The sequence below is a fragment of the Copidosoma floridanum genome, unplaced genomic scaffold (genome assembly GCF_036245765.1).
Source record: "Copidosoma floridanum isolate Cflo_tuat_1 unplaced genomic scaffold, Cflo_Japanese_pri ptg000021l, whole genome shotgun sequence".
NCBI classification, from domain to species: Eukaryota; Metazoa; Arthropoda; class Insecta; order Hymenoptera; family Encyrtidae; genus Copidosoma; species Copidosoma floridanum.
The window spans coordinates 18743521-18771499 of NW_028321898.1; the positions used below are offsets into that span (position 1 = coordinate 18743521).

Below are 27979 nucleotides of genomic sequence, written 5' to 3' on the forward strand. Positions count from 1 at the left end.
TATACTTTAACAGTTGACTAAGGTCATTATTTTTCTTCAAACCTTACAACAAATAGACAAGTTTACTTTGAATAAGCAATGTTGCAAAGCACACGTTTAATTTGTAAAATTTATTATTACTCAAGTCATGATTTGAAAGTTATACAAATACTTTTAAGCCAAGTTGTTTAAAAATTTTTTTTTCTTAAGTTGTATTTTTTGTAGCTAAAAAGTATTGTATTGAGTAATTAATTATTACCTTCTGCAAAAAAATGTGTCTCTCTTTTTCTCTATTTCTCTTTCTATCTTTTCCCCCTAATACGCTCAAGAATATTTTTCACTGGTATGAAAATTTTTAAGTGACATAAAATTTAGAAAAAATTTCCTCATATTAAATTTGAATCATTACTAAAAATAAAAAAAAATCATAATAACAACAAATTCAAAAGTTACGGATGCACCACAAATTAGAATAAACAATGAAGACTCTCTGATGTTGAATGATACAATTTTTTATTTAAATGATGATGTTACTCATCAACTTAGTCAATCTGACAGTAGTACGAAAGAGAATTCTCATGAAGACGAATCAGATGAAGTAGATACCGAAGATGAATCTACTGAAGAAAGTAGTAGTGCAGATAATTCATCGGATAGCGGTAGTGACTAGTCCGACGCCGATGGTAGCAGTGATGATTTCGATGAAGCCAACAAGCTAATTTACAACAGTGCTCTAATAATTGTTGCAGAAAGTATAATATCCATTTTTACATTTGTGTATTATCCATTTATTGTCGTCGTCGTCGTCGTCGTCGTCGTCGTTGAGTGCAGTCGTGCGTAGTAGTTGGTGCACAGCAATTGAGTCTGGGGCTCCAGCAAGAAAACCTTATGGGAAACATTCTTGCAGTATTTGGGGCGCAGCGACTGGTGCTGATTTAATAGCCATGCACAGTAATACACGCAAGCGATATCAGCACTTAAGGAGGTTGATAACCTTTGTAGAGGGGTTCGAAAAAGAGTCCGACTTTGTGTCCTTTCTAGGTTAGAAATGCGTGCGCATGTCCCGTAATTTAACATTGAGTTGTATTAACACTCCAGATTATTCATTAATAACTTTTTTTACAAGGATTCGACGTGATTGTTTTACATAATAAAAAGAAAGATGTTAATTTACTGTTGACAACGGTTTTGTCCAAATCTGACTGTTAATTGAATTAAATTCTTTGATTATAAGAGTGGCTTTTGGTGATCTCCCATAAGAACGCATGTGAAATTAACAAAATTTGATTCTTAAAATTTTTGTTTCATAAGCATCTAGAGTTGTTGAAACTTAGCATAAATATTTTCCGTACATTATTGAAGCTCTGCACAAATTTTAGTTAAAAACTGACTGTCATTTGCTTAAGGTAGTCAACCTACTTAAACAATTATTTAAGTAACATGTCAAAAAAACCTTCGCCGTTTTAATCGCATAAGATGCTGCAGATAAAGATAAAGTAAAACTGATTCCATTTACATCGAAAAATGAGAAATTTAGCACAGTAAAAAATTTCAGTGCACACTAATTAGGTCATTTACCCCTATATCATGTACAATATTCTGGGTTGATAATCGAACACTTCGAAAAGATATGTGGCATTCTTTAGTTACACGGGCTCTTATTTTTTATTTTGGGACGATTGAATTTACGAATTCGCGAGCCTGTAGAACTAGCTTATTGGAGTGAAAAAAACAGAAAAAATTCTTGCATCAATCTCGACCTTTGTAGAATATACAGCGTCTCAATTGAAACCCTGAAATTTAACTGCGTGCATTTGTGAGAGCATTTTCCGTGGAAATAATAAATTTGTAAGATTTCAGTACTGCAATTTAAGCCCCATGCAAGTTTTGGATACATTTTTTTTTTTTTTTTTTTATGTTCTTTAATAAGAGTAAAAATATCTTTATTGATAACTTTACAATTTCTTGCCGTAGAAAAATTTAAAAATCCGTATTTTGCTTCTAGGCATCGTCAAAACTGTAAATTTTCGAGTAAGTAAGACGAGAGCCTGTAATGATAATGTAGCCCCCTTTTTGAATGTTAAACTAAGGCAAAGTTTTTCATGATCTGAATTCTGTTGTGCCTTCAGTAAAAAATATATGACACACTCTACGCGGCCGTACATCAGCCACTTCACGGCCTCGTAACGTAATATACTATTATTCATTTACTTGTTAATTTTAGATTTAGAAATAAGGTAATATCAGGTGTATCGGGTATATCGGGACACTTTTAATGGTGTGAAATTATCATTCTTGGTTTTTCAAAAACTATATCACAATAGTACGTAAAATCGTTTTCAACCGTTAGCGCACATTTTTTTCTATCAATTAAAAAAAAATTATTAATTTGTTTTTTTGTAGGTGTTAAAAAATAAAGTTTTTAAACTTATGTTTAATTCAGCTGTAATGGGACACACTTAATTTGTATCAAAGTAATTCGGGACAACGATTGAGCTAATTCTGGACAAACGCCCAATTACCAATATGATTACATGTAATCCAGTCCATATTGCTATTACAGTGATTATTCCTAGATAAATTAACTATTTATAGACAAATTAATAAGAACTAGAAATTATTTTAGCCTACAAACTGATAAAAGTTGTTTGAAATGGAAAGAGTGCATCCTTATTAACGTTATGTATTGTCACGTTCTAAATCGAGATTTTAGACATAAGTAGTTGAAAAATGTGAGATTCAATTATTTAAATAGTTTCTTTCTTACAAATCTATATTTTCTTTGCCACCGCACGGACGACAATCACGCACTAAAAATTTAAAGTTATAATTTAAATTCTTCGTATTATACATAACTTGGATTGACAATTCTACCAAACTTTAATGTTTGTGATATCTCTAACTCAAGTAACATTAGAAAGTACGAAAAAAAGTTCATATTAGTGAAATTATTCGAAAAAAAGTACGTACTCAATTCTGTCTCATTGAAGCTAAAGTGATTTAACTTTTATGGTAAAGTGGGACACTTGTGATTTGATCACCACATAAGAATAATTAATTTTTGTTGATTTATCACTTCACCTCATACATTTTTTTGTTGTTTTTCTTATAAAGAGTCTAGTAGAATAAAGAGAAATTTATCGTTACAAAAAATAATTTAATAATTTGTTTAACACTGTCTTCGACGATGTCCCGAGTTACCTTAAACATTTTTCGTGTCCCAAATTACCTGAATTTACCTTAGTACTAGAAGACTGGAGTAAAACTGCTACAAGAATTTTCTATAAATAATGTTTCGATCTAAGACTTTAATTTTCAAAAATTCTGAACAAATTTTGATAACCAGACGTTATTTACAGCAACAATGTCAAGTACAAAGGAATATTCTCATAAAGGATGCAATTTTTTTCTCAGATAACGAAGTCGCTTATTGAGTTTTCAACAAAATGTCAAGTAAACTACGTAAATAATGATTAATGTTTTTTAATTTTCAAAAATACTTTTTTATCAAAAGTTATGAAAATTCTCTGAGAGTGCACTAAATACAAATATGAAGATTACTACTCCTTCAAGAAGGTAAAATATGAAGATTCACAAATCACCATAATTTAGTGCCAATAATCTTATCTTAGGCTCTCTTTGTAATAAGGACACTGTGATCTCAAGCGTATTTAGCATAAAATGCACAAATTGCTTGGGCCACCTTATAAAAAAATCCAACGGGATTTTAATGTGGCAGCTATTAAAAACAAGGGATAGTTACCTTTTTACTTCAAAAATCAAGAGGAGCATTTTCAAACTTAAACCTAATAATTATTCTTTCTTATTAAGGCATTACGATTCATGCATTTAATTTTTACCGTTTTGTTTTTAAATTCAGCATGACAAAATATAGATCCACGTGATGAACTACTAATTTGAAAAATTTTGTTATATTTTTGATCACAAACACTATTTTCTGTTACTTGAACGTTATAAGCTTTTACTCTAGGACCACCAGAAAATTGACGTCGGAAGCCCATTAGAGTTATATTCTCATTGCTGTTAACAGTTTCGTCGAATTTAGGCAGATTAACTATCTGTACATATTCATTGATGACTACCTCCTCTTCCAATAGCAAGATGGCTATATCGTGTTTATTGGGACTGAAACATTGTTATTTTGCAATAAAACAGTGTATCTTGATAGTAACATTTCTTATAAAAAAAAAATGACTTACTTAAACACGTAATTAGGGTGAATAAGTAGCTGTATGAAATGTATACTGTTCGTTCCTAAATCAATGACTAGGAAGAGCAAAGGAAAAAAATTTCGTAAAACTACCAGTTAGTTTATAATTGTACATTAATAACTAAATTTTAATAGATTTATTAGGTTGATGCAACAAAAATGACGTAATTTTTTCTTAGAATCTATTCGGTGTATATTAATCAAAACTTATCAATTATACCCTACTACTATCACGCGTATACATACATAAACGTATACGGCAAAGAATTCGATTATACGCTTTATAAAATTTCTCGACGAAAATATCACATTTTTTATCTTGTTTTACCTCTAAATCATGAAAAAACTTTACCAGAATTGTTATCCAATAAAAATCACTAAACAATAAGTTCTTATATCAAGAATATTCGTTGATTTTTATACTGCTCTTTATTGATTATTATGTATTATTATTTATATTGGTTTAAAAAATTCTTACACTAACAAGCAGAACTCACTAGTACTTGTTTCCTTATTCTCCTTTACCGATAACCAAAAGAAGTCTTTTAATTTTTATTTACTAGATTTTCTAAATCTTTTACATACATTAAATTGTAATCACATAAAAATTTATCTATTTTCAGAATTATTTAAACAATGTCACTCTTTGTCAAACATTTAAAGTAAAATCAAGTAACAGCCTTGGTATGCAATAGAGCATGTCTTTTTCAGGAAGTACATTTGTTTAAATTCAATTTTAAGGCATTCATTACCTTAGCGTACACCATAAAGCTATTGTTTTCAGAAATTTAAAAAAATTTAAAGTCCCAGTTGAAAATAATTTATGGAAAATAAGCTTAACGATAATATTATTATTGGTTTCTTGTAAATGTTGATGACAGGGACACAGAAAAAATAATAAAAAAACTTCCACTCATCTCCTTTTCGAGATATTGAACTCGAAAGTCGAAAAAATCATATTCCGTATAAATGCGATATTAGGGTTATTTTTTGATGATTTACTAGTAAAAAATACGATGAAAATAGTTTAAAAATATCTACTTGTGTACTTTTTGATTTTTAATCATTGAAAATGTTTAAGACCTTAAAACGTGTTTTAGGAGGAATGAGTAATTGGTTTAAATTAATTTTTTCTAATTCATCAAATTTGACGAATTAATTTTACAAACATATTCAATTTTAAGTTGGCCATAGCTATAGCAGATTTTTTCTGCAGATGTGCAGAACCCATGCACATAAGCCTTGAAAACGTGTGCATTTTGATGAACAGATTACGATAACATTTATATAACTTTGTTGGTCCTTTTTGTTTATTGGTATGAAAGATTATATTTTTTATAATTCGGCAATTTCCAGGAAGGTAAATTTTTTTTTCAGACCTTTTTTCATAAATGGAATTAGTTCGTGTATTAAAAAGAGAAAAAAATGTAAGTTACAGTTACCATATAAAAAAACAACACAGAATTATCAGAAAATTATTAAATCTTGTGAAGTTCTTTTACGTAATATTTTAATCATTGTTATTTACTTAGTCTAATAGTGCAAACAATGTTGGCATTAGAGCCTCTTTAAAACTTTATTCCCTCTGGAGTTTCAGCTAGTAAGATATAAAGATAATTTAATCTAATACGTTGGAAATATAAAAATTACTAAATATCCTTGTTACAGAATCTACTACAAAAACTGATGTCCCTTTAGTACGCGGACCAAGGCCTCCACATTCAACAAAGCATGGAGAGCCAAGCAAAAATAATAGAGGTCTCAAACTTGTTTTATTATGATTTAATGTATCTTATTCGTTGAGTATCATATAAAGCTGTAGTGTGTAATAGTCTTTTTGATTGGATCTAAATAGCATTTTCACCTGTAAAAAACTAACCTTTATTATCTTAAAAATATTTCATGTGTTTTTTTGGGTGAAACTTTTATTTGATAACTAACTATATTTATAAATTTTTATTTAATAATTCCACTCATACGTGGTTGGCTACTCTACTGTCGGTACTTCGTAGGACAAAATACAAGAATAATTTTAAATAAAATATACATATTTTAAATGAAGCAAAGTTAAATAGTACATCGGTAGAAATTTTTAAAATATTTTCGTCATATTTCTTACTATCAAATTAGCAAGAAATAACCCTGAAATAGATTTTATACGAAATATGATTTTTATGACTTTCGAGTTCGATACCTCGAAAAAGAGGTAAGTAGGAACTTTTTAATTATTTTTTCTGTATTACTGGAATCAACACATATAAGAAACCACACTCAGATCACGGCGCCGCAGAAATCGGAATCGTGCCTTACACTGCTTCTTATCTTAAAATTCATTCAATTCAAATTGTAATATACAAAGGTTATTATATGTACACTAGCAGCCCCCCGTCTCGGCTTCGCCCGAGACTTACTAAATAAAACACCGCAGTGTGTTGACATGTAATGTAAAACATTTTCAGTTAGAAATTTTACACATATTTCTGATACATCTCAGAACAAAAATCTTCTTATTAAAAACATATTTTTTGGGAATCCATATCGTTTATTTGGTTAAATAATGAGATGTAAGAATTCAAAAAAATTATTATGCTGAAAATTCCCGTGAGTTCTTTATGCCATAAAATAATCGGTGGCCATAAGAAGCCGTTGATTTACAGTTCCTCCCGTGTAATTCACGAAAACGGCTATTTTTTAAATCTGTTATGATTTTAAACCCCCAAAAAATTTATATTAAAAAAAAATTTTTTTTCTCATATCTCACAACTTTCTTACCAGGGCAACAAAGTCCTGGACCTTAAACCCTACATTTTTATTCCTTTAAAAACACAAATTAATTATCTACTCAGTAAAAAATCTAAAGTAGGATCTTTAAAGATTTCAGAGATTGCTGTAAGGGTACAATGAAAAGCTGATCTCTCACGATATGGACTCTTTAGTTGTCAATTTTGACGCTGCTGTTTCAATCTCGATAAATTTTTTGCGTCAGTTTCTTGACGCCTAAGTAAAATTGTATTTATTAGATACACTTGAAGTTTTTCTTCCGATTCACCCTCTAGCAACTTTTGGCATGCTTAAAATTATTGTGACCCCTAAAGTGTGTTTTCTGTCAACTTTGTTAAGTTCTAATATATTTGTTGGCAACGTAGTTCGACGTCCAATGGCCCTAAAAAAGACCGGTGAGCTTTTTAAGTTAACTCTTTTTTGACTGCAGTTAACAGCAATTGTGACCTGGATACCTCAGGGTGATCTTTTCTTGCTTGCTGTTGAAGACCCAGACTGATAGGGAGAAAAATTACAAAGTCCGACGTTTTGGGGCTAGTTGTAGTGCTCTTTCCCAACGTCTCCCGGTATAACGTCAAAGACGTTATTGTCTAAGTCTAAAGCACCTTTTTTATTTGCAGATTCAGTTGTTTTGATGATCTTAGATGGGGAGATTGGTTAGTGATACTTGTCCAGTGGAGGCTGTCCCGTTGGCTCAAGTTTTTTTTTTCTACATAGCTCTTATAGGTTTGCCCAACGCAGACTTTGGAGGGGATCAATAATTCCTGGTTGAATGCTTAGAGTCAGGAGGGTAGTATAGGGTCGTCGGTTACTGGGTTTTCCAGCTTTGCGAAGAACAACTCCGCAAGTGACGTCTGCTAGTGAATGGCTGACTTGGTTTAATAGTGCCCGTCTTTAGTTAATATAGTCTTTTAGTCGACGAATCGCTTTCGAAAATGGTAATAAAAATTTATTTGTTGGCAAGGTAGTTTACACTTAGGTGGATCCTACAAAGAACCGATGAAATTGATGGTTAAGTAGGAAACGTAAATACTTATAATGGCCCTAAAAAGCGCCGGTGGTGAAACTTCCAGGCTATTCTTATTTCTGATGATGAAGATCTGGGTACGGTTGCTTGATTCTTACCCTGGGAGTCTCGATATACGGAGACTGTGATGGAGGGAGGTACGCCGCTGACCAAAGAATATCTCGTCTCGGGTCGTTCCCCGGATAACCAACCGCTCATCGTTAGACGGGAATATGTGGGTAAGCGCATTGGGAACGCGACGGCCAAGAAGGTAGCCGTTGAGGCTTCCCGTGCTCTTTAGAGCTGTTTCCCCTTGCTTACATTTGTAGCCACAAATTCTCTAACTACACCAGGTGGGATGGTGGGACTCCCTCACAACTCTGATGAGTTGAACCAGATTGTGCTCTGGCTACATATGTGTCTCCTAGTATTGTGGAAAAGATGGTATCGGTTGGAATAAATTTTTTATTTGATCGCACTCGTTGAGATTCAGGGTGAAGGGACACCTAGGTCCCTTTTCCTTTAGAGAAGAGTGTCGTCCGTAACTGGAATACCCAGCTGCAAGACTATTATTGGTATTCTCTGTACAGCTCGTTGAATTGCCTAAACTCGACTACAACACTATGAAGACGCTCCAGCGTTTTATAACCACACTTATTTAATTATGTTGCAGGTAGCTTCGATTTGATATCGACGTTACCTAGCGGATTTTACTGAACTAAAGTGAAAAGCTGGCATATTGTTGCAAATTTTTGAGCTCATTTATTGCTATTCTTATTTAATTTTTTTAAGATAAAAACTATACTAAAACCATCTAGGAAGTATTTTAAATCAGTGTGCGAAATTTCAACAAAATCGGTTTTGTAGGTTTCACGGTTAGCAATTACAATGGTTTTAGTGCTTCTGCTTTATATATTACATATACATTATAGTGTATTTTAGGAAGAAAATTTATAGAATTAATCATTACAGTCTTGTTACAATCTTCGCAAACAATAATAGTCCCCACAGTCATCTACAAAATTAATTTGATTGTGAATTAATGCAGCCAACATAAGTACTATTATTTATAAAAAACGAAAACGTACCAAAGTAGAGTAGGTTTTGTCAACAATGACAAAATAAAGTCATACTTAGTACCAGGGGCCAGAAAATCACTAATCTCTCCCTACATTCGTGATATTCCATAACTTGAGCTTTGAAAAATGTTTGTATGTAGTAGCTGTATTCAAGATCATTGCTGACAACTGTAATTTATATATTTACATTGATAATACCCAAATAATCAAGATCTATGATTTTATGGATATTTTCTTGTTTTTTAAGTCTTACAAGAGCTATGTTATTTAAGTGATCACTAAAAAATATAATGGCTTTAATTTACGCCACAATGTCGCTTTGCATTCAAATCTAAATAAAATTTTCACGCCGAGACAAAGTTGCTGCGGGTGTAAAAGCATTGTCAATGTAAATTATTTTCTCGCTACCGCTCACAGACAAACGAAAGCCAGCATTCATGTTGTACCAAGATACATAAGTTTTCAACCAATATTAACAATAAGCACCTGTCAAAACGTACTTTTCCTTGAACAGTACACAATGACATATATGGGTACAAGCTGTCAACACTTGTACTTGGTAAGTACGTAGAACTAGAACTTATCGCTTACTAGAGTAAACTCTGAATGAGCTCAATTAAGTAACTAGATAAACATAAGATCTCAGTTTGAAAAATTATCGGTACGGAAAAACTTTTTTCGTGAAAATCCAATATCGTTAATCAATGCTGACATCCATTCTTGATAATCACTGATTTTAATTAAAAAGTTGTTACGAATGATTGCTTGTCATTTGATATTTGATTTTACGATTTATTTCAAAATTCATACTTGGTAGATACTAACCTAGTTTTCGTTTTTCCAAGGCTGTCTCGTTATTGGTAACTCTTTTAATCCAATCCACCTCAAAGGATAGTAACCGAGTGTTTAAGATTTTACTCTTAGTAAAAAGTCAAAATAGCGTGATCTGGCCAAAATTTTTTTTTGAAAAAAATGTCACGCTGTACTTTAAATCAATTAAAAACGTATACGTAAATATTTATAGATTGTTATTTATACATTAGCACAAACCAGTGTTTTGATAGAAAAAAATACTATCGAATCGTGAGTTAAAGTTAAATAAAGTTACCTTAATCTTTTCAAAAAAAAAGAAAAAATAGATAAAATGTACAGTACTGATACGGACTTTAATCTACGATACATGGTTGATCGGACAATATGCTAATACGATGTATGAAAATTAAGTAAGAAAAAAAAAAAAATAACTACAGTCAAAATTACAACAATAATACTAATTAACTTTACTTAAACAGATTTTAGAACTTATTCCTTATAACGTAGAACTCTGAAAATATTATTTTAAAAAATTCCGTGACAGACTAACGTCGATTAACGCAATAGTGTGCTGTAAATAAGAAAAAATTGTTGAAGCGCAACTATGTTTTATAATGATAAAAATGCTCAATGAGTTTATAACAAAAAAATAAGAGATAACGCCAGAAATATTAATGAATATTTAGTATATGATGCGATATAAGCATTTTAGCGAACCAAAATATCAAACTTAGCAAGGCAAAAACTGGATTCAAGTTATAAATAAGCAGATAGATGGATTTTATTTTATTTTTGGTCACAAACACTATTTTCTGTAACTTAAACGTCATTAGCTTTTACTCGAAGACTACCAGACAATTGACGTCGGTAGCCCATTACTTCCATTGCTGTCCACAGTTCCGAAAAATTCAGGTAGATTTACTATTTGTAAATATTCATTAATATCTACTTTCTCTTCCAATAACAAGATTCAGTATTAAAAGTATTTGTTATTTTAAAATTTTTTGTATGATAAAACTCCCATTTCTTGTGGAAAGAAAATGACTTATTTGAACACATAATTTGAGTGAATGAAAGTATTAATAAGACGGATAATCTGTTTTATTTCCAAAAAGCGTTTTATTTACCCTACACCATTCGCTAACTATTACTTTCACTTAGCGAGAGATTCATTATTTGCGATCACCGTCAGCAACGTACCTAAAACCAACTTATATCATAGTCCAACCAGTATAAAATATTTGGTCATAATTGGGAAGATTCACAAAACTAACGAATTGTGTGAGACTGACTCGTTTTTCTAATCGTAAAACAGCAATATTATTGCCACTAGCGCTAGGAAACATTACTTATTTTTTATTAAAATCCAACCGTCAAAGATCATTTGGGTTATACGCTGAATAAATAAAATGCTACCAGCGAATATCCGTTTTGCAATAGATTTAAACGGCTTGGAGTTCCCATCATAGAAGTAAAAACAGTGAGATGCTGCAATCACGAATTAGTCAGCAACAAGTGCACCTTCACACGAAAATTTGTAGATGCTGCTCGTAGGTACATAGACACAAACATAGAAAAGAAACTGCCCTTACGAAGCTGATTCTGAAGCTCTAGCAACTTAAATATATAGTACTATTAGTAAACTGGTTAAATATCAGTTCTTATAAATAGGATAACTGTTTGAAATAATTGAAGTATTATTACCGATTTTGTTAATACAGAAGGCAGTAAATTGTTCTACGCATTAACGCATTATGGAACAAAACAAATCATACACTTACCTGCAGTTATCAAAAAGAGCAGCTACAAAATTATAAGAATTATGTAGGCATAAAAAAGAAGTACCAACTCCTAGGAATAAATTAATATGTAACTTAATAAAAAAAAGATATTTGGATATTTAGACTAGTCAATGATAAGACTATATATACATATACTACGTAGACTTACACTATAATATATATATAACAAACATACGAAATTTTTTGTAACGAGGAACTTTAAATTAAATAACTGCTGTTTTTAAGTGCTAGATGTACCACATTTATTACCAAATAGTGCTCAACGTTGAAAATCTATTTTTCAATTAACTTTCCGCGTTTCACGCAATATATATGTCACTGTAAACTGCCAGAAACAGTTATATACCAAAAAAAAAAAAAATAAGAAAAGCGAAATATTTCTACAGAATTTACTAAATGCCAAACAAAAGTTTGAAGTAGCTCTTAAATAATAATGTGTACAGTTCGTTCCTAAAGCAATCACTTAAAGAACAAAGAAAGAAAAATCTCCAATCTTACTGATTAGTTTATAATTATATCATAATGACGATGTTCTAATTGATTTCATTTAAACTTTAATAAATTTATTTAATAGAAACAACAAAGAATTTGTCTTAAAATTTATTAAGAAATTGGTTTAAGCTTTAAAGTTATGGTTCCACAATGTCACGTATACGACAAAAAAAATCATTCGGCGTGTGATTAAATTTTATCTTCGGAACAGCACATATCGACGGTTGGGTAAAAGACAGAGCCAACTCAGATACTTGGTGAAGAAGGAGCCAACTCGAAATTTGGGTTGAGAAAGGAGTTAACTCAGGTTTGGGTTGAAGAAGCAGCCAACTCGGGAGTAATTTTTTTTCATCAAGTTTTGTTGTGGTAGCACTGAAATTCACAAAAGGTATACCTATATAAACGAACAAAGATTTTCCATTAATCCAATGGTTCAGAAAAATAATTTATGTTATTGTAATAGAGTGTACTACACTTATTAAAATATGTGCTTTTTATACGTTATTTTTTTATCTGTTCTTATGTTTGCCTCTCAAATCTGATTTAATAATACCATGGTCATCCTTTATTTTATTTTAACAAAGCATGTAATACAAAAATTCAATTAAATAATAAAAAAAAGATCTTAGAGATATGTGCCAGAGTGGTGTCATTTAACAAGAATACTACAGTTTTTATGAAAGTATTATGAAGTAGCGCGCCGCATTGACATACATTTAGTGTATTAATAGTAGAGACAAATTAAAGATTACAATAACTGTTCATGCTACAGTTCACAAAAAAAAACATTTGTATAGTTAACACAAGTTCTTTTTATTTAACACGATGTTTGAAAATAAAAAAGTACTTAAAAATTTTTTGAAGAACATTTAAAATGATTTACGTCCATAGTCTGATCATAGAATTACGTCTAATCGCAGCAGACTTGTAAAGTACATAATTTAATGAGTGTAGCACACTCTATTACAATAACATAAATTATTTTTCTGAACCATTGGATTAATGGAAAATCTTTGTTCGCTTATATAGGTAAACCTATATTGTGAATTTCAGTGCTACCACGACAAAACTTGATGAAAAAAAATTACTTCCGAGTTGGCTGCTTCTTCAATCTGAACCTGAGTTGGCTCCTTTTTCAACCCAAATTTCGAGTTGGCTCCTTTTTCACCAAGTATCTGAGTTGGTCTGTCTTCTACCCAACCGTCGATATATTCCTTTCCTACATTAATACAACTAATAAATATACGTTACATTTGACGTATATTTTCATCTAATTATGAATCACTACCATTATATTACTTGATCAGGCATATTTTCTAAGCATTTTCTTGATGTGAGGCCTTTAACCTTAAAGTTGACCATGATGCGGATTAACTGTCAACCCTCACAAGCAAACAAATACTTACGTATGATTTCATAACCATATTTCAATACATTTTCTGATTTTCACCTTTACAGATGTGGGACGTGCGGCTTTTCATCCCTTAATGTGTTAAGGTACTTTTTCTAACGCAGACGGTGAAAAAATGCACTTATGTTGTATTAAAAGGAAACTTTTCAGTTAGAAAACAAAATGTAGTTTTTCATGGCTATGAACAGAAAAATAAGGAGCATTAAACGTAATATCTCACGAGCTATCCAGATTAAAAATTTATAAAAAAAAAAACGTTTTATGATCTATGTAAGTCGAGATGTCAATAATTTCTAACGATATCCTAACATGAATGTATCTCAGACAAACGTAAAAATTTTACAATATTTTCTTTTATTGTTCAAATGCCTTTAATGTTAAAATTCGAAATATTGATTCAAACAAAAGAGTTACAGAAATAATGTCTCTATTTGTATTATCATGCAACCTAATTGATATAATTACACTATTATGTTGCTTCAAAGAATCTCTTCACATCTAAGTAGATGTTGTTGTACTAAAATCATTTTATCTTTTTTTGTGAAGGGTCTTGATCCTGCAAATTACTCGTCTTTTTGTCCGTATATTTGCCATTACCACTTCATCACTAGGTGTGGGAACCTTCTGTTGGAGATTGAGTAGAAAACCCTTTAATAATTAATGCCATCTCTCCTGATAAAAACAGAAACAAAATGTCTTTGTTAAATAAAGTTATAGTGTTGTAATCCTGTAAATAAAATTTATAAAATGAAGTTTATAATATTCAGCAGCTTAATGTTTTAAACTAATATCTTTTCTTTACTAGATAAATGAAAAGAATTATCTAAAAAGTCTTATTTTTTATTTTTCGTACTAAAAACTAAAATATTAGTATGCTCTTGGTTGAAGATTTTTTTCTGTGTCTGGTACATTACTTTGCACGCTTATGAAAAAAATCATGTTTGACACTTCGGCAAAACCTTATACAACCTAACTTAGTCGTACAATAAAGGCTCTTATGGTTACTTTTTATTAAAATTACTTTCTAATAGCTGCTACTGTTGAGTAAAGTGTGAACAAAAATTTGCTCTCAAGATTGGAATATTTTATGATAATATCATTTTTGGCCCTAATTGCAAAGAAAAGCTAAATGAGTCAACTAATTGTACAACCTCAAAAAATAATAACTCATACAGAAAAAAAATCAAGTATAAAAAATAATTAAATAATATAAAAATTGTAACGATGAATGGGAGAGCCTCACAGTGGCTTTGATGAGACTTCGCATTCAAAAAGGTGCTCGTTGAATTTATAAATCAAACACAAATTTTTAATAAAATTTTTTGATTACAGTAGCGATGATTATTCGAAATTTTATAATTAAAACCTGTAAATAACTTCATTATTCCTCGTATTAAGGTTTATGATACACTGAAACCAGATTATTGTAAATAAGATTTTTCTAGGTGAAGGTAATCGTCACCAATTTATCTTTTAGGATACGTTTTGTTTTGCCTTATTTCTTTTAACTTTTAATCATTAACTAACTACTTTAATAATATTATAGTAACAATAACTCTAATGAAAAATACTATCAGGGCTTCATATTTGATTTTTGTTATGCGCACATTATACATTATAAATTTTGTTGTAACAAACATCTATTTTTAATAAACAAAGGAAATGTCTACTTACATCATACTATTGTGCATTGTAGCATTAATTCAGTTCAAATCGGAATTCACTTTGCTTACTGTGTATACATCATAGAGTTGTTGAGGGAGGAAACGAAAAAGAAGTCCCATCAGCACAGTCTTGTTACCATATTTTTGCACAACAATACCCCCCTGTGTCACCTATAAAATTTAAATAATTCAATGTCAATGTGACCAATGTAACTACTGTTATTACGTAAAACTGAATACTTACTGAAGGATAGAAATTTTCGGCAACGATGATGCAAAAAAAAGAGCCATAATCTGTACCAAGCTCGCGATACACCATCATTAAGTGCTTCTTACATGCGTTATGTTCCATAACTAGAGCTTTGTAAGATGATTGTACGTAGTATCTGTATGTAAGCTTGTTGCTGACAACTGTGACACTAGTATTCTCATCGACATTATCCAAGTGATCAAGATCTACGTATTCACGGATATTTACTTTTTCATTTAATCTCACAATAGCTACGCTATTCAGGTGGTTACTGTAATACATAAGGTTTTTTTTATTACGCTACAATTATGCGTTACATTTAACTATAAATAAAGTATTTACCGTGAATTGATGCTGCTGTGAAAATACACATTTTTGACGTTAACTATTTGCTCGCCATCTCAGATGTACAAACGAAAACCAGCATCTTTATTATTATAATATAATGCAGACATTTGCAACCAACGAAAACAACGAGCATTTGCCAACACCAAATTGTCTTTAAGTAGTGCACCATGACAAGCCTCCAAGTGACCAACACCACTACTTGGCAAGACTTTGATAAGAACGTAGTAAGAAAACTTGTCACTCTCCAGAGTAAATCCTGGCGAAGCCGAATTAACTAAACAAACAGATCCTGATCTTACGAGTATGACAGGATACATAGCACACCTAAGATAATATTATAATTCTATTTTCCACATTTGGCAACGCATGTCACCAGGGCAAGCACCAGACCACTACTTAACCAACCAGTTCAATAACCAACACACTTCTTGTGCTTGCCCTAGTTGGATGTGTACCATGTGTGAACTTTATTATTTTCACTGAGTGCACAATACACGTCCAAAAAAAACGTCTGAAGAAGGCTTAATTTTTTTAAACTCAGCAACGATATTTAATAAAAAATTATGGTAATGGTAAGCCTTTTTTTCTATTATGAAGGAATCAACTTTTATTTCTTGGTAACGTTCACTTATCTCTGATAATTTGTATTTTATTTTCTTGTTCTTTGAAAATTAATTTGATTACACACTTACCTTTTATTCGATAATCTATGACTGACTTATTATTAATTACACTTCTAATCCAATCAACGTCATGAGATGTTAACCGTGTGTTAAACATTTTGTTCTTAGTGGAAAGTTCAAACAGCGTAACCTGGCCACTATTATTTTGAATAAAAATATCGCCATGTTGAACCTTAAAATAATCAACGGAGAGTGTGAATATATTATCCCGAGAAAATGTAGTAGAAAAGATTTGTGTTTCATTCATTGTTTTGATAGAAATTCAACCGACATTCAAAGTTTTAAAAAGATCCCATCTTATAATTTTTATGTAGTAGGCATGATGCCAGAATAAAGTATTATAGTTTTTGTACCGTTTTCACTGAGTCGTACTTTGTGCCCGTAAGCACATTTCAGGCCTGCTGATCACTTAGCACCCGAGGGCGGAAAAATATTTTGGTCTTGAAAGCCATGTTGCACTTTGCGCTATTTGTAGCAATAATTTTATTTATTCATTTGCTTACTTTAGATTCAGAATTAATACAACATAACTGTAGTTAAACTGCTTTTAAACTTTTCTTTGTATCATGTTTTTGTATTTGAAATTTGGATTTTCAAAAATTTTTAACAGACTTAATAATGCAACAATGTCAAGTACAATGTACTATACTTTTAGAAAATGCAATTTTCTTCTCAGCCAACAAAGTCGCTCATTAAGTTTTAGATTAAACGTATAATAAACTACCCCTACAACAATAAATATTTCTTATTTTTTTTTTAATACCTCTATCAAGAGATAGAACAGTTCTGAGAGCGTGCAAAATACTTATATGAAGTATACTACTCCCTTAAGAAGCAAAAATGAAGAAAGTCACAAATTAACAAAATATGGTGTGTGTAAGAATATTAAATGAACTTTTTATGTGGTAACAATGATTAAAAATTTAAAAATTACCATATTCAACCAAAAATAAGGAGGACCTTTTTCAAAATCAATGCTAGATACTTATTAATTTTTTTCATGAAGGCATTATGATTCATGCGTGTAATTCTTACCGTTTTGTTTTCAAATTCAGCAAGACAAAATATAGATCCACGTGATGAACTACTACTACTTTGAAAAGTTTTGTTATATTTCCTATCACAAACACTATTTTCTGTAACTTGAATGTCATAAGCTTTTACTCTAGGACCACCAGAAGGTTGACGTCGGAAGCCCATTAGAGTTATATTTTCATTGCTGTCGACAGTTTCGATGAATTTAGGCAGATTGACTATCTGTACATATTCGTTGATAACTACTTCCTTTTCTAATAACAAGACGGCTATGTCCTGTTCGTCGCGACTAAAACATTATTTCTTTGAAATAAACTGTCGTATAGTAAAAGTCACATTCTTTATAACACAAATGACCTACTCAAACACGTAATTTGGGTGGATAAAAGTATATAAAACACAGATTTTTTGAACATCTTCTTCGTTATTTTGAGAGATTCCGCCAGCTATAATATTCTGTAGTGTTGAATTGAAGCAAAATAAGCAGTGAGCTTTTGTCACGACAAATATTTCTTTAACAAGTGCTCCAGAACACCAAAATCTTGATCCACTGGCAATAAAAACTTTGACAAGTACAAAGTGTGGAAATCGATTGTTAAAGAATACTTCTTGGTTACTACTTTCATGAGCTACGTATTCATCATAACATATAATAAAACGATTTTTTAATATCATTATTTTACTATGATAATAATTATTATAATTTCCATAACAGACCAACGAATTATGTATTATAACAATACTATAGATACTTGTTATAGAAATCATACTTACTTTTACCTGATTTGTTCATGGTTGAGCAATTGTCAATTGTACATTTTATCCTATTAGAAAAGGGAAATATATTGGTGGCAAAACGATTATCCTTGCTAATAAGTCCAGCTAACACAGTTTTAGTACCATGACTTTGCAGTAAAATATCCCATTGATAAGGCCGGACATCCTGAAAGACATTTTATGTAAGTTTCCAACTTATACTTTGCAAAATAAAGACTGAAAATATTCATTGAGTCACTCACATAAGGGAGGCAAAAGAGATGTCTGTATGCATTACACCATTCCTCATCCATTAATGTGAGTTGACGAAATACTAATCCCTCGCGATTACCGTAAGCAATGTATCTGAGGCCAACTAACGTCATAGTCCAACTGGTATTAAAAATTTTGTCAGAATCGGGAAGATTAACAATACTAACAAAATCAGTGGGTTTAATTCTTTGTTTTAATTTTATAATAGCAATGTCATTTTGATCAGTACTGAAAAAGTTTTTATTATTATTTTAGGTTACGATTTAAGTTAAAAAAAGTCATGCCCTGGACTGAAAATAAATTACTTACTGTTCATTGTAATTAGGATGGAAAAAGTAAGTTTTGACAAGAAACACACAGGCATTTTTCTGATCGAGTGAAGTACTACCAGCAAATATTCATAGACTATTCGATTGGTAAGAATTAGACTGTCCATCATGGTAGTATAAACAATGAGCTGCTGCAATGGCATAAGAGTCCGCAACAAGAACACCGTCACAGGAAAATTCAAAGTTGATGCCGTTATGTATGTAGACAAATACGTGAAAAGGAAACTGTCTAAACGAAGCCAACTCTTGAGCTCTGATGACTTAAGAAATAGAAAGTTGTGTTAGTAAACTTATACAATACAGCATTAGTCACATTATAGAAGAGGGCTGTAAAAGAAAAATATGTCATAACCATACAGTTTATTGCAGTAAAATCATTTTTATTACAGAAAGAAATACAAATGTACGTATTTAATCATGAAAAAAAAAATTGAGCCACTAACCTGCAGCAGTCAAAAGAGCAGCAATAATTTCTCGAAAAATCATAGTTATAAAAAAAAGCTGCAATTCCAATTCCAATTATAAAAAATGAGATTTTGCGAAATTTCAGGTAATAGTTTATGAGAGACAAAAGATTTGATTTTTAGCTTATCATCACGTATACAGGTGTTATTTTAAATTTAAAGTTATTTCTACTAAAATTTACATATAAAAAGAGTCAAGTAAATAATTCCTTAACAGTTTACTGGGTGTTAATCAGAAATTTTGAATCACTGTGAAATATTAACCATTTGTTCACAAAGCACTCATTTGAAGAATAAAGGAAAAAATTTTCCAAACTGACTGAATAGTTTATAATTATACTCTAATGACTTTATGTTAATTGATTTGCTTCAAGCTTCATTATGTTCATGATGGAGCTTGCTCACCTAAAAGCACGTTCTATTAATAAATAATAAAAAAAACTGTTGGGTTTCGAATCGACGATTCTTACTTGCCTTAGAAAACATTTTATTTATCAATAATACAAAAAAAACTGTTCGGTTTCTGATCGCCGATGCTTACTCGCCTAAGAGAATATTTTATCCATTGATAACACTAAAAAATCGTTAGGTTTCCAATCGCCAAGGCTTGTATATTTGAAATGAGATAATGCATCATCCTTTTGTTTTTGCAGATATAATTTACTTTGATGTTAAGTGTTTTTAAGAAACTTCGAAAATGTTTTTTTAAGCACTTATAATAATTAATGTTTATTATAATTACAGTTTTGAAATCAGATTCATTTGTTAAATATCATGTAATACGCTCTGATAAATAGTCAATCAATGATATAAAGTATTGTAGGTTTTCATCAAGATTACAAAATATATGTCATTCTACTGAAAATGGAATATTTCGAGGGCCGGAATGAACAAACACTTAAAACGGGCTTTTAATTTTTCTGAAAAATTTTTTGTATCGTCCATGACCAAAGTAAGCTAAAATTTTTTGGACCCTGCTAAATCTGCACCAGAATATTAATCACGACGATTTTCTTAATTTATTAATGAGAAAAAGGAGCATTACGACTTGGAAAAAACGTCTTAAGATCATGATTGTACCACTCACAGTAAACATTTTATTTTAACCATATCCTTGCACTTGTACGATGTACTGAGCCCCTTCTCTATTATCTACTACACTATCCAAGTCGATAATAAAACGCTGCTCAAAGGTATGATGCGATTAGTTAAAAAAAGGGAGCGTTACGAGTTCGAAAACTCATTTTAAAATCACATCATGAGTATACCACTCAGACTGAAAATTTAACTTTATTGTTGCACTTGTACAATGTACTGTGTCCATACTATTATATACTACACTATTTCAGCCGCTAAGTTAACATTCAGTGAAAATACAGTGCGTTTTTGATCATTACGGGATAGCGTTATGGGCTCTTAGCAATCAAAGGAGCGTTACGGGCTCCTATAAAATCGTCGAAAAATCGAGATTTTAACGCACCAAACACTAATTGAGCTTTGCCACTGCACTTCCATAATATAAAAAACAGATAAATTTTAACCCGCCACCTTCCGAGTCGATAACCGAACGCTTCGAAAAGATACACATCATTCCTTAGCGATACGGGCTCTTAGTTATTATTTTGGGGAGACAGAATCTTAAAATTCGCGAACCCGTAGAACTAGCTTATTGAAATGAAAAAATCGAAAAAAATTTCTGTAACCTCCTTGACATTTGTAGAACATAAGACGCCCTAATTGGAATTTCGGTTTTCAATTGCCTGCGATTGTGAGAGTATTTTCAGTTAAAATTTTTAATTTATAAGATTTCGGTCCCGCAACCCGCAACTGTAACGGCATGCAACTCTTGAATAAAATTTTTTTTGGCTGTTTCAAATGCGTAAAAATATTGTTAGCGCTAGTAACTTTATGATCCCATACCGTGAAAAAATTAAAACCTCTGTGTTTAGATTACAGGAGTTGTCAAAACTGCAAATTTTCAAATGAGACATGAGCCCCTTACGCTTATTTAGCCCCTTTTTTGCATCTCAAACTAAAGAAATACTCTTTTATGGTTTGAATTCTGTTGTACCTTCAGCAGTGAACATCTTTTGAATAATTAAAAAAGTTTCCAGATCAATATCTCCTTAACGACTTTGTAATCGACTGGGACTTAAAATATTCCATTTTTAGTAGAATGACCCATATATACATGGAAAAAAAAAATAATAACAAATGTTTTTTAGATGTGATACATGCGAAAGTTATATAAATTTGTTGAAAGAGGATAAAGTAAATAATAAACAACAATATTAAATCCATCTTGAAATGAAGTCAGAATCAAAAAAACGTATGAAAATAGATAAACAGAAGGCTATCGATGATCCCCAAATCTGCTGCGCAAATTTTGATTTGCAGAAAATATTAACCACACTTCGGACACAAGTATCGAGTATGTACTACTTGTCGAAATTATCTGTGTGGAACTTTACTGTTTACGACATGGGATCTTCGACAGGTTACTGTAATATATGGGATGAAACTATTGGGAATCGAGGTTCTAATAAGATCGGAGGTGTCGAATTCGCTCCCATGACTCAGAAAAGTGTCGAGTTGGCTCCCGGGTAATTAGAAAACAGGGTCGAGTTGGCTCCCAGGTGGGTCGAGTTGGCTCCCATGCTATTACAACTTCCCAGATTAACATTTTTAACAAATATTATTATTTTTCCCGTCACACTTGATCAAGGCTTCGGACTGGCAGTTCAAGTTACTTAAGTACTTGTGTGTTTAAAAAAATAATAATATTATCTTGATAGTTATTTGAATACTGATGTTCTTGGAAGATTTTTTAAATTATTTGCTAAAATAGTACCTCCGTCACTGTAATCGTGTAAATGATCGTCATATTTCTAGATTCGTGTGTTGCTTGAGTCGAGTTTGATAAAACTTTTGCAACCTCTTTTTGTGCACTTCCAGCGCTGGACTTCTTTGCTCAGCACTTCATGGAAGCTAAAAGTATACCGATCTAAACAAATAAGAGTTTTTCCTTTCTCGCTGGTAAAACATTCCATCGTCATAGAATAAATAAACAACAAAAAAATTTACAGACAATACACACAATCCGATGGACACACTTTTATGAAGACAGCGAGAGCACAACTGACACAAAGTTTAGTTTCTGCTCAATTCTGCCCTACCACTGAGCTTCCTTCGTATAACACACATTTGTATAATTTAATGTTTTCATTTTAAAGTTCATCAATCCCAATGAAAACAGTCCCATGTTTTGATTTTAAGGCTCATTGACTCAATAGAATTACGCACAGTACTATGTAAACATACTTACTACAATATCGAATTTGGCAAATTTCAAGATTTAAAGTCTTTTTAAATAGTTGGAAATTGTTATTTGTACGGGAGCCAATTCGACCGTACTTTCTAAAGACCCGGGAGCCAATTCGACCTTAGTTTCTAATGACCAGGGAGCCAATTCAACCATAGATATGGCGTTATCTGGCATTCGGGAGCCAATTCGACACCAGCTAATGAGATAGGCTCATTCGTCTTCAATATCTTACGTTTAAAAGCAGAAAATGGAGTTTAGGAAGTTATTTTCTACACCGACAATTGTGGAGGACAAAACCGAAACAAAAACATGTTTACCATGTACGTCAAAGCATCTAATGAACTGAGTGTTGATATAATTCATCGGTAAGATAATAATTTTAATGAAGAATATTTCAGTAAAAATATTTAAAAATTCTTTAATCTATTTATGCCGGACGTGCAACTTTTTTTCTTTCACAACAATTTCAAACTGAAATCAATAAAAATTACTCAGGTAGAACTTTAAGTGACGTAGCACACGTGACGCAGAAGAAGTTTTTTTCCAAATCTTTTACTATTTTTTTAGCTAAAATTTTATAACCTAGCTGAATGTGTACAGATTTAGACGCCTCGGTCAAAAATTGCACTAACTGAAAATTACTTACTAGAAAGCGCTAACTTTCAGGAATTTTGTCTTTCTTAAATTTTTTAGTGGCAATTCCCCCTAGACAATCTTTACTTTCTCACATAAAAAAAGGAGAGTCGGAATTGTTTTGTATTGCATAATGTAATAAACAACTCAGTAAACAGTGCTAGCCATACGGTCTATACCATCATTTTAATATATTATAGCTTTTTATTAAGACCAAAGGTTTGCAGTCCATGAAGTTAATTGGCTAGAGATAATTTTTTAGTAATTTCAATATTTTTGTCCATAAAAAAAGAAGTATGTGAGGCATTGCATTATATAAATAATGGCACTGGATTGTTTCTAAATAAGTTAGTTTGGATTAAATAAAATATTTCCAGCGCCTTGACTTACTGTTACGTTGTTAAAGGCACTGGTAACATCGTTGACTTGACGTTATTATTTATAAAAAAACGAAATTCTTAAAGCGCACTTCATTATGTTGTATGTATAGGAGGTAGCTATTTTATTATTAGTGGTCTTATTAACTAGTTTTTTGTTAAAATGAAGTGAGCTCTGGTAGTCTTTGTATGAAACCTGCCAGTTCCGTTGGTCTTCGTAAGAAACCCGTGAGTTCCGTTTGTGTTCGTAAGAAACCCGTGAGTTTCGTTTGTCTTGGTAAAAGTCTCCTAGATCCGTTACTTTTCGCAAGAAACCTTGAGTTCAGTTTCTGTTCGTAAGAGTCCATGAGCTCCGTTTTTTTTCGTAAGAGGCGTCGTTCTAGAGTTACAGCCGTTTTAGTGACGATTCCCATAAAACAGCATGTTAAATTGGTGAATTTTTATAAGCCATTTGCGAAAAAGTTAAGTCGTTGACCCCAGTATTATTTTATTGCAAATGAATTTGGCATACTTTATTTACATAATTCCAGAATTTCAGAGATTTTGATCAAGCCGATAAAAATCGCCCAAGCTACCTTAATACTAAATTCAAGGCGTATTATGAAAGAAGATACTGTAGGATCTCAACTTATTTTCTAATTCATACACTAATTCATCAGATAAAAAAAATAAAGCAATCAATGAAAAAACATTACTTTGATCAAATATTATCAATAATGTGATCTGAGGCTTCCTTTGTACTAATGACAGTATGATCCCACGTTTTTTTGCATAAAACGCAGGTAATACATAAGCTACCTGAAGAAAAATGCCGAACGAACTTTTCATGTGCCAATTATGAATAAAAATGTAAAAATGTTTTTTTTTAACAAAAGTTAAAGAAAACTTTTTCAACCTAAAGCTAGAAACGTATTACGTTTTTCACTAAGACATTAACATTAATGCGTTTAATTTTTTAGCGTACTGTTTTTAGACTCAGCATGATCAAATCTAAATCCACTTGATACTTTTCTAATTCAATAAGATTTGTCATATTTTCAAACACATACACTATTTTTTGTGTCTTAAACGTCATAAGCTTTTAGCTTAAACCAAATGGGTGGCATCGGTAGCTCATTAGAATTATTTTTCTATTTCTGTTAACGATTTCATTAAACTTGAGCAGATTAACTATGTGTAACAGTGTAACAGTGTTATAGGGCTTCACGCAAGACCACGAGTTATCTTGGTCTTGTCTTGGCCTTGTCTTGGTTTTCGAGGCAAGGGTCAAGACAAGAGTCGAAAAAAAAATTTTGAGACAAGACCAAGAGTCAGGAGACCAAGAATCTTGTCTTGACAAGATTCTTGGTGACCGTATTCAATTTTACAACTATAGTATAGTATATTCAATTCTTGTTATTTAATTTATTTTAATGCAAGCCAATTAAAAAAAAAAACTACATAAAAATATTAAAATTTAATGTACATGAATTCAATACACATGAACAAAATAATATTCATAGTAAAATATTTATATCGATTCCACAAATATCTTTCGCTAAGGCACTTTTAATCTACGAGTTCAAGCACAGCAAACTGCAAAAGGTTTGACACCTTAAGGTGGTTGTTTCATGAAATAACTATGAACAGAATAATATGAAATCTTACTAAGGATGTTTTACTGAAGGTTGTAGCCTAGCTATTTATTTATTTAACGTAATTGAGTGAAAAACCGACACAATAAAGCTTATGCAATTCCAAACCTACTGCTATCTCGAAATATATGTGTTTACCGACTTGATTAAATGATATTTAAAAAAATACAGGTATACATTTTCGTTTCCTTTGTTGAAAGCATAGGCAAACATCCACTGCTGGTATTTTGAGGTTAACGGCGAATTTGAGTAATCATTCTTACAAACTCTTATATCGTATAATTTAATCTAAAATTTTGAACCAGTACTTAATTTGCCCCAATAAACAATATTAACAAATGATGTTTCTTAAATTATACAGCAGTATTAAATATCAACTCGACAGTCACACCTTTGACTCGGGAGTTATAAAAGAACCACCTAAACGAGGTTGTCCTGTTGGTGATTATTAGCGAAGGTTCCAAAAACCTGCATTTATCTGGAACTGATGACGAGAGTATACTTAAAATATCACGTGTCATTCTTGCTAAAGATGGATAAAAATTTTCGTAGTCCCACCACAAACCTACTACATTGATTTCGGCTGTGGCTTTTAGTGCTTCGTAATAGCTTTGGAGTTCATTTTGCCAGGATCAGCCACTTGTTTGAGTATTTAAAAAAGTATTACTAAAATTTAAGAACTTCTCTTCAATGTCAACGGAATCACTTCCGTTACTCGAAAAGTTCAAAAAATTTGATTCACAATACTAAGATTTGAATAAAGCTTCGATTTTTCCTACACTTGTTTGTTTTAGATTTTTTTCCCAATCAATCGCATCAAATTCTCCTACGTACTTTATGCCTTGGATCTAGGATCAAAGATAGGCAGTAGATCTAATTTGTCTTCGTATAATGTATGTATGTATGTAATTTTTTCAATAGTACTTTGGCCAACAACCAAGACAAGACCAATACAAGACAAGAGTACATTTACCAAGACCAAGATTATATTGCCCATTTTCGATAGTTTTCAATATCAATACAAGAGTGATGCTAATCTTGGTCTTATCTTGGTCTTGTGAAGCCCTTGTGTACATATTTTTGATAACAACTTTCTCTTCCAACAGCGAAAGACTATGTCGTGCTCGTCATTACTATGAAATTACTTTAAAAGAAATTTTAGTACAATAAAAGTTACGCATTTCATGAGAAGAACATGTTTTACTCAGACTTTTAGTTTTTGTAAATAAAAGTATTAATAATACAGATTTTCTGTACACTTTTGTTGTCGTACGAAATCGTGCCAACAACAACACTGTTTAACATCAAACCGAAGCTAAATAAGCAACGAGCACTTATTACGCCAAACGTTTCTATAATAAGTGCTCAAGAACACAAAAATTTTGATCCACTGGCAGTAAAAACCTTGAAGAGTACGGAATATGGAAATCGATATATTAGGAATATTTCTTAGTTAATTTTGTCATTAACTAATTATTAAACGTAACACTTTTGAAACTTATTGCTTTAGTCTCACTAAGTTACTTGTTTATAATGATTATATTTGTCAAAGAAATATTCATAAAAACAAAATGATAACCATGGAACTTAAAGACTATTGTTTCAAAGGCGCAAGGATAAGCAAGAATTTTTTTTTTTTTTACTTAAGATTTGAATTTATACTCTCTTATGTTATTTCATTAAAGTTGAAAAATTTAAAATAATTTTGTTACAAAGTTACAAAGTTACATTAACAAAGTTTAGGGTTGATGAAAATTGTGGTTTAATGATAACATTGTAGACATCCGAGTGTGAGAGGGAGAACATGAGACATAAAAAAAACCAGACAAAATTGATTCATAGAATTTTAGGTTAATTTATTAAGAAACAAATTATTATGGTTATACACACCTTACTTGCTCAACGCTATGGGTTAACTGACTCGCTCCGCTCGCTGCCGCTAACTCTCCACTCTCCCCGTTGCAGTTCGCCTCTCGCTCCCTCTTCTTCTCTCTGCCTCTGCCTTTTTCCCTCACCGTCTCGCACACACATGCGCCTAAGCATAAAGCATAACGCACTTTGAGCAGCCTCACGACCTGTCGACTTTGGATAGTCAGAAAGACGAGTGGAGCGTCGGTTCGCCAAGCAAGTTACTTATCTCGCAAACTGGAAAAATTCAAACAAAACCCACACCATCCAGATGATTGTAGCCTGAACGGCCCCAGGTAATTTTATCTGTGCACGCTGTGACCTTCATAACAACGGGACATTGCGCCCTTCAAGGTCCATAATGAAAATTTTTGGCCTAAAGGCCACGATTTCTCGTGCCTCGATCACCCCGACGGATCCAATCACAACAGTGAAGTATTGCACTAGCATATCCTAACGCACTTTATGGTCGCTTCAACGCTTCTGCTCTTCAACCGCACTATTTACAGTCGAGTTTCTTTTTTTTGTCTTGTTTATGACCATTACATAGAACAGCAGCTAGCCTAGGTGGTCTTACTTATGTTTAGGCAGCACATTACAGTAGATTGGATAGTTACATACAATTGGTAGTTAGCGATCTAGGCAACAATAGGATAAAAAATACATACTTAGAATCGGTAATAATACAATTTTTTAAAGGAAAAAA

General features: G+C 31.7%; 1 protein-coding gene across 1 annotated transcript in view; it reads right to left on the reverse strand.

The window, feature by feature from the left end:
- Positions 1-759: 759 nt before the first annotated feature.
- The window catches only part of LOC149374160 (uncharacterized), a 45830-nt gene continuing 18610 nt past the window's right edge, over positions 760-27979 (reverse strand). Inside the window, exons 4-5 of the mRNA XM_089594758.1 lie at positions 17575-17863; positions 760-909 (exon numbers count right to left, since the gene is read on the reverse strand). Coding sequence (XP_089450884.1) covers positions 760-909; positions 17575-17863 — 439 coding nt within the window. The remainder of the gene's footprint in view (positions 910-17574; positions 17864-27979) is intronic.